At 45.7% G+C, this 13,071-nt stretch overlaps 1 protein-coding gene across 2 annotated transcripts in view; it reads left to right on the top strand.

Annotated features, from left to right (window-relative positions):
* LOC146863425 (E3 ubiquitin-protein ligase TRIM7-like) overlaps nt 1-13,071 on the top strand; it is a 222,421-nt gene that overhangs the window by 21,334 nt on the left and 188,016 nt on the right. For both annotated transcript variants that reach the window (XM_085642849.1, XM_085642848.1), the window contains exons 3-4: nt 2,060-2,290; nt 7,135-7,157. In XM_085642849.1, coding sequence (XP_085498975.1) covers nt 2,060-2,290; nt 7,135-7,157 — 254 coding nt within the window. The remainder of the gene's footprint in view (nt 1-2,059; nt 2,291-7,134; nt 7,158-13,071) is intronic.

Here is a 13,071-nt window from a genome sequence, read left to right as displayed (position 1 = left end):
GTGGGGTTAAGTGCTAACACAAAGAGCAATGTGGCAGTCACAGTGGGGTTAAGTGCTAACACAAAGAGCAATGTGACAGTCACAGAGGGGTTAAGTGCTAACACAAAGAGCAATGTGGCAGTCACAGAGGGGTTAAGTGCTAACATAAAGAGCAATGTGACAGTCACAGAGGGGTTAAGTGCTAACACAAAGAGCAATGTGGCAGTCACAGAGGGGTTAAGTGCTAACACAAAGAGCAATGTGGCAGTCACAGAGGGGTTAAGTGCTAACACAAAAAGCAATGTGGCAGTCCTTTTATGGACATGCACTAATATCACCCAGGAACTTAATTCAACCCTCCCGTGTGCCCTATCATCTCCCACCACTGCACTACACTACACTACACCACCATATAACTGTACTACACTTCTACCTTAGCCTTCCGCACTACCAATGCATCACACTACCACCTCCAGCACTACGCTATCACCACACACTTGGCACTCTCACCTCTCCCCTCACAATGTACAACCTGGCTGTATGGTACTACACCAGCACTGCAATGTCAGCCAAATTCATGAAGAGCGCAGTGTGTGATCTGTGGTCTCTTGTGCACCCATTCCCAACAGCACATTACCATTTGAGCAGTAGTTCACCACCGTCCAGCAGAACTCACTTGAGTGCTGAGCTACCCCTCTAGCTCCCTAGCCCCACATCAGTACCATGCCACACTTCCCCATTACCACACTATCAGTCCAGCACTATTACTCCTCAAAGTACAACACTGCCATACACTCTACTACACAAGAACCCCATGCCACCCCATTATCATCCCACAGCACACCAGCCGCAACACTATTATCCAAGCTCTAACACTACCACTACACACTACTTCCCCCACACTTCATGGAGGCACACTGATATCCACTGACATCCACCACCACTGTAGTAATACTTCCCATCACTATACTGCTGCATTAAAGTCCTCCAGTGCTGCTCTGCCTCCCTTCACTTCAACGCCTGGGTGCTTGTCTCTCTCTATGCCTCTTTTCTGCTTTCAGATGAGGTTGTCATCATTTCTAAACTCTCATTTTGAATTAATAAGGAGCCCCCATTCCAGTCACCCTAGTTAAGTACCCAAGAGTGGCACCGATATCATATGGGGGAGTCCTGTTTTCAGTAAATTCTTGTTTTTTCCAGCTAGGTAGAACAGTCCCACATGTTGCATTATAACTACTTTTCATGACTCAACTATAGAGTAAAACATACAGAAGACGACTGAAGGGCAGTGTGTGCCACATGGGGGATGGCATGGATGCACCATCTGACCTCTCACTGATTGGCATCCATGTTTAGCTCTGTGATTGGTCATCGCTGGAAAGAGTGTGAAGCAGCCAATCAGAGAATCCTGGCAGAGTGTAGAGGAGCGCAATCTCTGTCTGATACCTGGCACTATATTCGAATAGACCTTGCGCATGAGGCAGCTTAGGGCCCGATTTAGATCTCGGCGGACGGGTTACTCTGTCCCAACGGTGATGGACATCCTGTCTGCCGAAATATAAATCCCATAGGCCATAACGGGATTTATATTTTGGCAGACGTGATAGCCGACTCAGTTGGGACGGAGTAACCCTTCCGCCGAGATCTAAATCGAGCCCTTACAGTGGCTTAGCAAGGGGGAGGAGTGGCGGTCCGTCCCGGGTGGCACTAGTTTTGGGGGCGGCGGCCGTCACTGGGCAGGCGCTGAGGAAATCGCCAGCACCCCGACCCCCGCTCTTACACACAGCCGTGGCCCTAGGTCTAGCTACGCCACTGAGCCCTGAGTCCTCAACTGCCCGCGATCTAACGCTGGCCTCCAGTGGAAGATCTGACTGTGTTGAGAGAACTCAATTTCATATTTAAAAGTGGTTCCTCAATGAAATATATAGTATTATATTATAGTATATATAATTTAACCTAACCTAAGACCAATTTGGTATTGTTCCGATATATATAGTAGCTGCTTGCCTTCTGTGGGTCACTCTAATATTTGGTCATCAACCAACAGAATCGACGACTAACTTATCCTTCCTCCTGACAGAACAAGTTGGTGGCTGCGAGGCAGAGAACTGTGGCTGAATTTCAACGACTGTATCAGCTACTGAAAGTACAAGAGCAGGCCATACTCAGGAGACTGGCGGAGATGGACAGGAAAGTCACCATATCCGAGAACACAAAGGTGGCCAAACTATCAGGTCAAATATCACCTCTCGATGCCCTAATCAAGGAGATACAGGCGAAGTGTCGGCAGTCAGCAGAGGGCTTCCTGCAGGTGAGGATCTGGTGGGGGAGCACCATGTGTGAAGCTCGTGCTGTTCGTCGAGTAATCTGGGGACAAGCTTGGAGTATTGTATCAGTTTTGTTAATGATGTATGAACATCACACAGGGGCATATTTACTAACCTTTCACTCAACGCAGCAAGGCAACTTGCTGCGTTGCGTTCGATGTAAGGGAGAGCAGATATGTGTCATATCTACTAAGACATGGTGTACTTCTGCTCTCTCCTAGCGCTGACACCACTGTGTGTTGCCTAAATCCAACGCAGGCACCCTTGCCCCATGCTGAAAGGGTGCCTGCATTACAGGCAGGACGGTTTTTGTGCAGCAAGAAATGCCATCACAATGCAGCACACGTAAAAAGAGGACATAACGCAGAGATATTGCTCCTTTTTACGCCTCTTTTGGGTAGGCGCACAATTTGGCACAAAAACAGTTTTACAAGTCTTTGTAAATCTGTGTGTGTGTCAAAATACATGGGTGGATACACAGGAACGTCCATGCTCCAACCATGCAAGACCTACCCGATGTAAAGTAATGCAAGGCAGAGCTATGTGCTGCGTGGCGTTACTTTGTATTTACTAAAGCAAGCAGTGCCACGCACATCGACTTTGCATGGCTTATAACATGCCAAAACTGATTTTGTGTCAAGGCTGCACCCAGTGCTTAATTTGTAAAATATTAAGTGCCAGGGCTCTGACCAGGAGGCCACTGCAGCTTGCACCACCTATCGCCAAACCAATTAAGTGCTGGTGCTCAGCACCGGAAAGCTCCGGCTCAAATTAAGCACTGGCTGCACCGCAAAAGTGAGGCAACCCCTCACAAAATCTTAATAAATCTGGGCCCTACTATCAGAGCCCTAGTACTTATTGCATCTGTTGCACCCTGTGAACATAGCACATGTCAGCATCTTCTGCTCACACAGTCCACGCCTACTCTCTGCACCGAGCTTCCTCTGCAGTCACTCGTTAAACGTATATCTTTGCCTATGACACTGTACATCGCTTCGCTGTCTTTTTGCTGGGCTCGGCTATACAGGCACTGCATAGATACATACATATATGCACTCCATTGTGCATTTAATGGACAAAATGCGTTACCGATTGTTGGTTCCAAGCCATGTGGAGCACAGTGTATCCAGACAGCCTGTATTTTTTTGCCTTTTCCGTCTGTATTTATCCATATTTATTTTTGGGTAATTTTATCTGTATTTATCTATATTTATTTTGGTTTTTGTGAACAAAATTAAGCTGAAACTAGTATATTTCTATATTTATTTAACCGATAACTGTGCACTAATGCTTCAATGCCTGAGAGGTATCAATGATATGAAAACCCACAGATGATAAATAAATGCACTTAAACGAAAACATACACATTTAGTATCAACCATGTGCATATCTGCTACTGTTTATGCCTCTTTACTAAAATTCCTTTCTTTTTTTAACCTCCTTGCCTGTCAATCTCCATAGCTTTTTGGTTCGCAGGCATGACTGAAAGCATTTAGAATCACTCCAAAAACAACCCAATTTCCGTTTTTAGCCTCATTTAGAAATAAATACAGACAGGAAAATAAATAGGTTTGTGTCTGTATTTATCTGGAAAAATCAGTAAAAACGGAAAACAGAGAGCCGTAGATATAATGGAGTTGTAATATGATGGATGGGGTATCTGTCACGTTTGTGACACAGTAACCCTGTCCACCACACTCTTAATTAGTCTGTTTGTCTGCCTCTCTCTCTCACTTTCTCTCTCTCTCTCTCTCTCTCTCTCTGTCCTTTCTTCCGCCGGCTTTCCCATTCTCTCTGTCTCGCACTCTCTATCTTTTTGTAATCCTGGACTCACTTCCTTTCTCTTTCACTGTCTCCTTTTCTTTCTCTTGCTTTCATTTCTCCCTTCTTCACCTTCTCTCATTCTCTCTCTTCCTGTCACACTCTGTTACTGCCCCTCTCTATCCTATTCTGTCTTACACAACCTCTCTCGTCCTTCTGTCTGTCTAGCTTCCTTCCTTATTTCTCACCTTTCGCTCACTCTGATTTTCTCACATTCACTCCCTTTTACCTCCCTCTTTCACTCTGCCCCAATCCTCCCCTTACTTTCATGATCTACTCATATAACTTGGGCTCATGGTTAATGGGCATGGCCAGGATGGCAGAGGGTAGGCTGTACTTTTTCTCCCTTGCACCCAGGCTAGACAAGATCCACACCCGGACCCTTATAGTCAGCGAGGCACAAGATTGACAGCTGATGCTGGGGGGAGTTGGTTGCAAAAGGTTGCCCCCAAGCCACCCAGTGCTGTATGTTTGTAAACAAAAGTACGTTTATACAGACAGGTTATGTTATGTGTACTTGTAAAGCGCATCTCACCCCGGGGTACTCTGGTGCTGAGGTGGGGGGACTCCGCTGCCCTGTCTATGGCCTTTGGGAAGAGCCATGTATTAAACTGTAATTCTTTACATAACAGCCTACAGGTACAATTATCTCAGTTACTTGAGCTACTCTGTGTTGTGTCCTGGTCTCCCCTTTACTGGGTGTCCCTTGTTTCTCTGCTGGACATGTCACCCCCCTGCTGGGTTAGACATCTTTAGGACACCTATCAAGGCTAAGGTGCAGCACCTTTTGCACTCAGCTTAGATAGTCCCCAGGTCACAGTTCTCACCACAGTGAAGTTGTTTCCATCCTCCTCGGCTGGACAGAGTGCATCCATAGAAAAAATCTCACTCTTTCCACTACCAACAGCAGATACCCTGGCTGGAGGTTTCTTCATGCTCAGGCCACAGCAGCCAGCCAATGCTTAATTTGTAAAAAGATAAGTGCCACGGCTTTCGTCAGGGGTCCACTGCAGCTTGCAACCCTCATTCCCCCTGCCAGCAGTGCCAATGACAGTACAAACACAACTTCTAAACAGCACACTCCTACAACTGTAACAAATCAGACTCTTCCAGGCCACCCAGCACTATAACAATGGTTTGGGCAGCAGTTATTAGTCTTTTTTATTCGGTTATTCCAATGAAATTTGGGCTGTAATCCTACAAAGACCCGGAGGAGAGAAAATACAGCAGGAGTTCTGAATTTTTAATATTTGTCAGGGCCTGCAAAACATGCAGGTAACATGACGTAAACAAAAAGCAGACTGTACTAGATCCTGATAAATATGCATATGATTAACCCTGGGCGCAGTGCTACGCTCCCGCCGCGGAGTGTGCGTAGCTTTGCCTACTTCGCGATCCGCGAAGTAGGTGTAGGGCATGCATGCTACGCACACCCACGGCGGAGCGAGTTGCTCGCCACCCGCCTCCCTCCTGCCCGCTTTTAAAATACATTAAGAATAATGTTAAACTTTTAAAAAACAAGGTTTAAGTAAATTAAATAACTTACCTGAGCTGCGGCGTCCCGGGGCTCCCTCTTCCTTCTCTCGCCGACTTCTTCCTCACAAATGCGCATGAGCGGTTTTGCGTCCCGCCGCTCATCAGTGCTTGTTTGTTTAATAACACTGTGCACCCTTAACAATGGCGCCTGCCACACGCACCCCCCCTCCAGCGCCGGGCTTTTATGCTTGCCCGTAACTTAAGTTCCTCAGTCTATATAAGGATAACATGCTTCGTAATTTATGCTGGATGTTACACGCTGCTACCTTGGTGCACGGGTTCGAAGTTTTCCCCGTTAGTCTTGAAAAGTGGTAGTTTCTGGGCTTTTCTTAACGGTATGTAAGCAAATTGTTTACACCTTCAGCGGCGATGCAAATATTTCACACATTTTATTTGTTATTTGGTCAGAATTATGTATACGAAGGATTGAGGAATTACATACCCCAGAATTCCTTTCCATGGTTGCTGTGATTGGTGGATTAGTCCCAGGATTTCAGTCATGTATATAAAGTATGGAGGCACTACAATTCCCATAATTCCCCACAATACTTGCTTCAATTGGTTGATTAGCTTGACCGAGTTACTTAAATAGGCCTGTGTTTTTTTTTAGATGCTGTTTGGACGGGTGGACTTGCGGGATATTTCACCAACTGTGACCACTAATTTGGGTTCTCAAGTAAAGAGCGCATATGTAAATTTGAATGTGGTAAAGTGTTTGTTGCTTTCCTATTTTTATAGGAACTACGAGGATACATTCCTATCCTTTTGGTTCAGCCGTATTTCCATATCGTAACTGTTGTGGCGCATTTACTGCAATGTTTGTTTTAATTACTATTCACTAAAGGATTGTACTTTTTGCTTCCTCCTTCCACTTCATCATAAGCCCTCCCCCCTATCCGCTAAGTACATACGCACCGCTTCCCTACATTAGAATGCTCTGCCTCCCTCGCAAAAATTAGGGCCGCCTATTTTGGCTTTCACATACACAGAACGGCACCATGTGAACTGCAGTCTACATGAAAGGGGAAGACTGTTTAAGCATAAAGAGGGAGGACTAGCCTAATGTCTAAACCCTCTCATGTTACCGAAGTGTTGGAGCTGATGAACCTTGAAATGTCACAGGATTAGGGCAGCTTAAAGGTACCAGTTACACAAAACTAATTTTCACTAGTTTACGCTATTGACGTTGTAAATTACAATGCCTTTTATTTATGTGTTGGTTTTGAAAACAGATAAATAAAAGGTGTTGTCATTTACAATGCCAATAGCTTAAAATTTCGCTAATGCGAGACCTATTGCATTGCATATGCTTGTTTAATTTCCTCGTCTCATGTATATAAGTATAGTAGACATTTCTGAGGAAATATATGCATGTATAATGGATGCATAGGTTCAATATAAGGTTCAGACCTTGCTGCATGTTCCAGTGAGTGCCTTGAACTGATGCTGGTCTGGTCTCTCTCTCTTGCAGGACTTCAGAAGCACCTTGAGCAGGTAAGTGGTTTATGGTTTCACCTTTTCTGTTACTGACAATTGAACGAGCCAGGTTGCTGTTCTCTGGTGAGGGGGGTTGGTGGTGGTGGGGAGGGGGCGGGTGGGTGGTGGGGTGGCAGTGGAGTATTTCATCTTCTGGTCAGTAATGTCTTCGTCTGATTTCCTTTGGACTTTGAATTTTAAGACCTAAGTTGGTGCCGCCTCTGTATTCTGTGAACATGAGGACAATTTTGCTCAACAGCCCAGCAGAGAAGCTCATGAACTGTAGATCTGGTCTGGAGATAGGGACACGTTTAGTTGTCTTATCAGCCTCTTCTAATAAAAAAATCAACAAAAATGCAAGCCTATATATGCCTATATTAAGGAGGTTTGGGGTTAGATATTTTCATCCATTGGTCTGTTCAACTGCCCTACACATGTTGCTTCTACCCACCACAGCGTACAGGTTGCGGCGAAGGGTCCGCCCACTTCTGCCATTGGCTCTCTTGCATTATGAGTGACAGTGCAGATGTACGCATTTACATGAAAAATAAGTGAATTTCAGAGCTAGGGCTGGTGGACAAATGCTTTCATTTGGAAATGCATCTATATTTCTTTTATTTGCGTTTCTAAATATTTTAGTTGTCCTGGTACGTTTCATCAAGGTCTTATTATTACAGTAATTCAAATCCAGTAATAAATGTTCTTTGCAACAATAAATCATAGTTTTCTGTGAAGTGCATTTAGTCTAAAAAGGATTTGTGGAGAGGATGTAGGCTTATGGTTAAAGCTGTCGACCTCCAAGCTGGGAAACCGGGTTCGAGTCTCGGCAACGACGCTCAACATCCTGTGAATCTGGGCAAATCACATAATCTTCCCGTGCTTAACAAAAACAAGCATTGGCATAGCCAATAGGTCTCGCGTTTGGGACCTTATAAGTGTTTAGCCATGCAACAGTTGGTGTTGTTGCACCAAGGATATTCTGCTGCATAACTAAATACTTATAAGGACCCAAAAGCGAGACCTATTGGCTATGCCAATGCTTGTTTATTTAAGGACACAGGAGATACATATGCATGTGTGGAAGAGTTTCTTCCTGCACAAGGGGTAAAGGAATGCGAGGAATTGGCACTTACATTTAACTCTATAAAATTGGTTAATGGCCGTAATTCTCTGCCCAAATGGGTTGCCACCTGTGCTTGATTTAAATCACAGAAAGGAAGGAGTAAGTTACTGGATCCGTTGGGCGTCCCACACATGAAACATACACACCACAATGAGGCATGTGTCCACGCTGATGGGCCCCGGGGGAAGTGAAAGTCGCAGACTAGTCTTCCCCCGGGGTCTTTCGCGCTGGGAGGGCCAGGCTGGGGGTTAAGGGGTGTGGTTTGGGGGGTGGGTATAAGAATGCAGGGGAGGAAGGCGACTTCCTCTTCCTGCATTCTGGCATCGTCGGGTGGGATAGTTTTGAAAGGCCACCCACCCACCCTACAGTTATTAGGGTTCCGGGGTAGGGTTGGCAGAGCGTGCCAGTTTAGGACGGGCTGCGGGGTTGGAGGTACTTGGGAGGGGTGGGGGAGCTACCAGCGGGCGCACCCATCCCTCGGGGGGGGGAGAGTGAATGATGGGGGGGACTGGAGGCATGAGTGTAATGCCAAGTGATATCGGGGAGGATGCTAAAAAGCGATCTGAAGAAATGGATGAAGAACGGAGTGGGTCATGGAGTGGAATGGAAGGTGAGTCTGGAGTGTATGGAGTTGGAGTTTATGTTGGGTGGTGGTTGTTAGTTATTGTTATTTGGTTGTTGTTTATGTTGTGCAGCCACGTGAACTCCTGCTTCCTCCACATGTATCGCTCTCTTATGTCCTGTCGGTTTTGTGATGGCACCAAGACATACAAGTATATGCTGCCATGTGAACCCCTCCCGGCGATGTGTATTCATAGGCACACGTGCTTCATGGTATATTGTTCAATTGCTCTTTCTTTCCTGTTGCCACAGTTCGAGCAGAGTCGAGGCCTCTCTTTCTTCGGCTCAGGATATGCCTGAAAAGTCGGGAAGTGGAAACACATTTTTGTCCTGTGGTTTTTTACAAGGAAGTGTTTTAACCCGATGACAACTTTAGATGCTCCAGTTTTGAAAATGACACTCCATTGATGTGAAATATTGCCCAGTCTAACACAGGGCTTTAAGTCCCCTTGTGTTTCACCTCTTCGATTCCGAGGAGTCCATACGCATTAGAAAACAAACCATCTAGCTGGAAACAAGCTCAAAATGCGACAGACGCTTCCACCTACTTTTAACGTTGGCTGCACAGGCCATCCGGCCTGGCCCTTTGTCAAAGGTGTAAAATAAAAGGGGTCTGCGGGTTTTATATTCCGAAGGGGTAACATGGGTTATGTGTGTGATATTAAAGGCAGCTGCGGGTTTTACATTCCAAAAACACATGTGTGTTACAAAAGAGAACTGCGGGTTTTATATTTCGTGCAGGTTTTATATTTCGAAGGGTTGTGTGTATGTGATATAAAGGGAGCTGCGGGTTCTATATTCCTAAGGGTTGTGTGTGTGTGATATATGATATTGAGCTGTGGGTTTTATATGGGGAAAGAGGGTGTGTGTGTGTTATATTCAGAAGGGATATCTGTGTGTGATATAAAAAGAGCTGTGGGTTTTATTTTCTGAAAGAGGGCGTGTGTGGGATATAAAAAGGAGCTGTGGGTTTTAAATTTCGGAAAGAGGCTGTGTGTGTGTGTGATATAAAATGGAGCTGTCAGTGTTGTATTTTAAAAGAGGGTGAGTGATAGGTAAGGGAGCTGTGTGTTGTATATTCCGAGGGGGCTGTTTGTGATATAAAAAGGAGCTGTATATTTTATATACCAAAAGAGGGTGTGTGTGAGATATAACAGGGAGCTGCAGGTTTAATATTCTGAAAGGGGGGAGGGGGCGGTGATGCAAAAGGGAGCTACGCTTTTATATACCGAAGGGGCTGAGTGTGATCTAAAAAGGAGTTGCGAGTTTTATATTCCGAAGGAGTGTGTGTGTTTGTGAAATTAAAGGGAGCTGTGGATTTTATATTCTAAAGGGGAGTGTGTGTGTGTGTGATATAAAAAGAGCTGTGGGTTTTATTCTGAAATGGCGTGTGTGTGTGATATAAAAAGGAGAGTGGGTTTTATATTCCGGAGGAGGATGTGTGTGTGATATAAAAGGGAGCTGTGGGTTTTATATTCCGAAGGGGGCTGTGTGATATACAAAGGAGCTGCGAGTTTTATATTCCGAAAGATGGTGTGTGTGTGTAATATTACAGGGAGCTGTGGGTTTTATGTTCCCAAAGTGTGTGTGTTTGTGCGTGATATAAAATGGAGCTGCATGTTTTATATTCCGAAAGAGGCTGTGTGTTATTAAAGGGAGCCGCGGGTTTTATTATCCGAAATAGGGGTGGTTGTGTGTGTGTGTGTTATTAAAGGGAGCCGCGGCTTTTATATATTCCAAAAGAGGGGTGGTTGTGTGTGCGATATTAAAGGGAGCTGCGGGTTTTATATTCCGAAAGGGGGTGTTTTTGTGTCCCGCGCCCAGGAAAGACACAGACACGGGCGTAACGGAGGACACATCTTTATTCTTTCTTACAATCCCCGAACTGCCGCTTCTCCCCGCGGCTCCTCCCCTTCCTCCCACAACCCGGCCTGACCTTGGGGCGAAGCTACGCCAGGCATGACGACACGACATCTACCCCTTTTGTATTTTAGAGGTTAAGCGTCTCTCTTATAGTTCTTGAATGAGTCGGATGGGTTTCCGAATGTCCCGTCGTGGTCGGCTGGTTCGTGATTGAATGTGAGGATGTTCACTTCTCTGATCATGTGTCTCCGAGGTTCGTAGGGGTTCTTCATGACTGCTTTCTTCTTGACTTGACACGTCCGTGTCCCAGTCAGGTCTCCGAGCCCAGGTGTAGGCTGTTGGGTTGCATCTTTTGAAATGTGACACATTTCTGGTCATTCTCATGTTTCCTGGCTCAGCCGTGATCATAGTCCCTTTCCTTCTTGTTACTTGTAGTGGGTGATGGTGGTAACCGCTGTCTGGTTTTAATTTCCTTTCTTGTCTCAGTAGCACCCAGTCTCCTTCTTGGATGTCGGATGTTTTGGCGTGTCTGCGGTGATCAGTTTATTCCTTCATTCTTGCCTTCTTGTTTCGATCCAGTTCGACCAGGGTTTCATGGTCTGAAGTCGTGATTCTGGACCGTGTAATGACGTCTGTGGTTGGTATCCGGGTATGAGGGGTCCGCCCGAGCATCAGGGTGGCCAGGCATTGGTTTGTGGTGCTGTGAGGAGTGGTCCTGTATGCTCGGAGTACTTTGTTTAGTGCTGGCTGAATATCACGGTGGGTTAGCTCAGCTTGTTGTATTGTCTTTTTAATAGTGGCCATGAATCGCTCCACCATTCCGTTGGCTTGGGGCCATAGGGAAGTGATTTTCCGGTGTTTGAAGCTGAGATGTCTCGCAAAATCTGTGAATTCTCTTCCAGGGGATCCTCATCAAAGTCATAAGCACTAGAATATTCCCGTCCATGCGCGGGACCCCGGAAACACAATCATATATGTGACAAACATATATGTATCTCTATCTCTCTCTCTCTCTCTCTATATATATAATGCATCTACCGCTCACGCCCACTAAGGCAGGACTTAAAGACACGCTGTGAGCTCAGCGTCACTGATTGCCCACCTGACTTCCCTCTGCAAACTCAGCCAGTGAACAAGGGACGTCGGTCCAGAAACGCGTATGGCATAAAGTTTAAAGAACGGAGGAATTGCCAAAACTTACCTGCTTGTGTTGTTGCAGCCTGCCAATAAAGAATTTGACACGCAACGTGTGGCGCTTCCAATTGAGAGTCCCTTGCATATGGAATATATATATATTATAGTTCTTAGCATAATACAGATAATGCATTATCCACAATGCCTAGCGAGCACGCGCCCAGTGGGGCGGGACTTCAATCTACAACCACCTGTGATAAAACCGGCAAGCTGCTCCTTTCCCCCTTACACGCCAGCCAGTGAAAAAGGAAATGCTTCTGAAACGCGTATGGCAGATATGGTGTTACGATAGGCTGTGAGGACGAGTCTTAGCCTGCTGTTGCCTTCCATTCAATAAAAGGTGAAATCGAACGTTGTGTGTGGTGTCCTCAACTGGGAGCAGTTTCGATTGGAATATATATATATATATATATATATATATATATATATATATATATATATATATATTATATTATCTACTGGCGGTCGCCAGTAGATAGTTATAGTTAGGACCGTGTTTCCATAGGAAATCCGCAACATTCTATTTGGAATAACTTTGGCACCGATTGACGAATCCTCGCGAAATTTTCAAAATAGGTGGGGCGCTCCGCTCCGCTCCTACCCTGGGTCCCCCTAGTCTCGGGGGGATTTGTCAAGCGGGGGCTGAGAAAAAAGGGGGGTCCCAAAACGCGTTTTTCCCATGCAATTTTCCATAGGGACCTTTAGTCCAAGCTACAGCCCAAACGGCTGAACAGAATTACTTGAAATTTGGCAGAGAGGTAGTCCTCAGGTCAGGGATGTGCCTTTTGCATGTCTGGAGTCAATCTGTTCATTAGTTCCTGAGAAAATTGAAGTTAAAAGTACATACAAAACTATAGGCGAGCACGGAGCGCTCACCGTGCGCGAGCGCACTTCTGATTGGTTGTTAGATCTTAGTAAACATTCGAATCGGTCGAAACCAGGAAGTGTTGGCCGCCATTTTGTCTCTCGCAGTCTGAGGGGGTGAAAAACAAAGGTGGAGAACGTGAAAAGGGGGCAGGGTGGACAGTTCCTGACCCCCTAGCCTTTGTCAGGGGGTCCCAGAAGGACCCCCAAGGGCCCAAATTGTTTTTATTTTTTTTCCCAAAAATCGCGGAGTGCGCGCAGCGTGCG

This window comes from Triturus cristatus, chromosome 2_2 (assembly GCF_964204655.1).
Source record: "Triturus cristatus chromosome 2_2, aTriCri1.1, whole genome shotgun sequence".
Classification (NCBI taxonomy): Eukaryota; Metazoa; Chordata; class Amphibia; order Caudata; family Salamandridae; genus Triturus; species Triturus cristatus.
The sequence above is the reverse complement of the archived record's forward strand: the minus strand, read 5'-3'. Positions and strand labels throughout refer to the sequence as shown.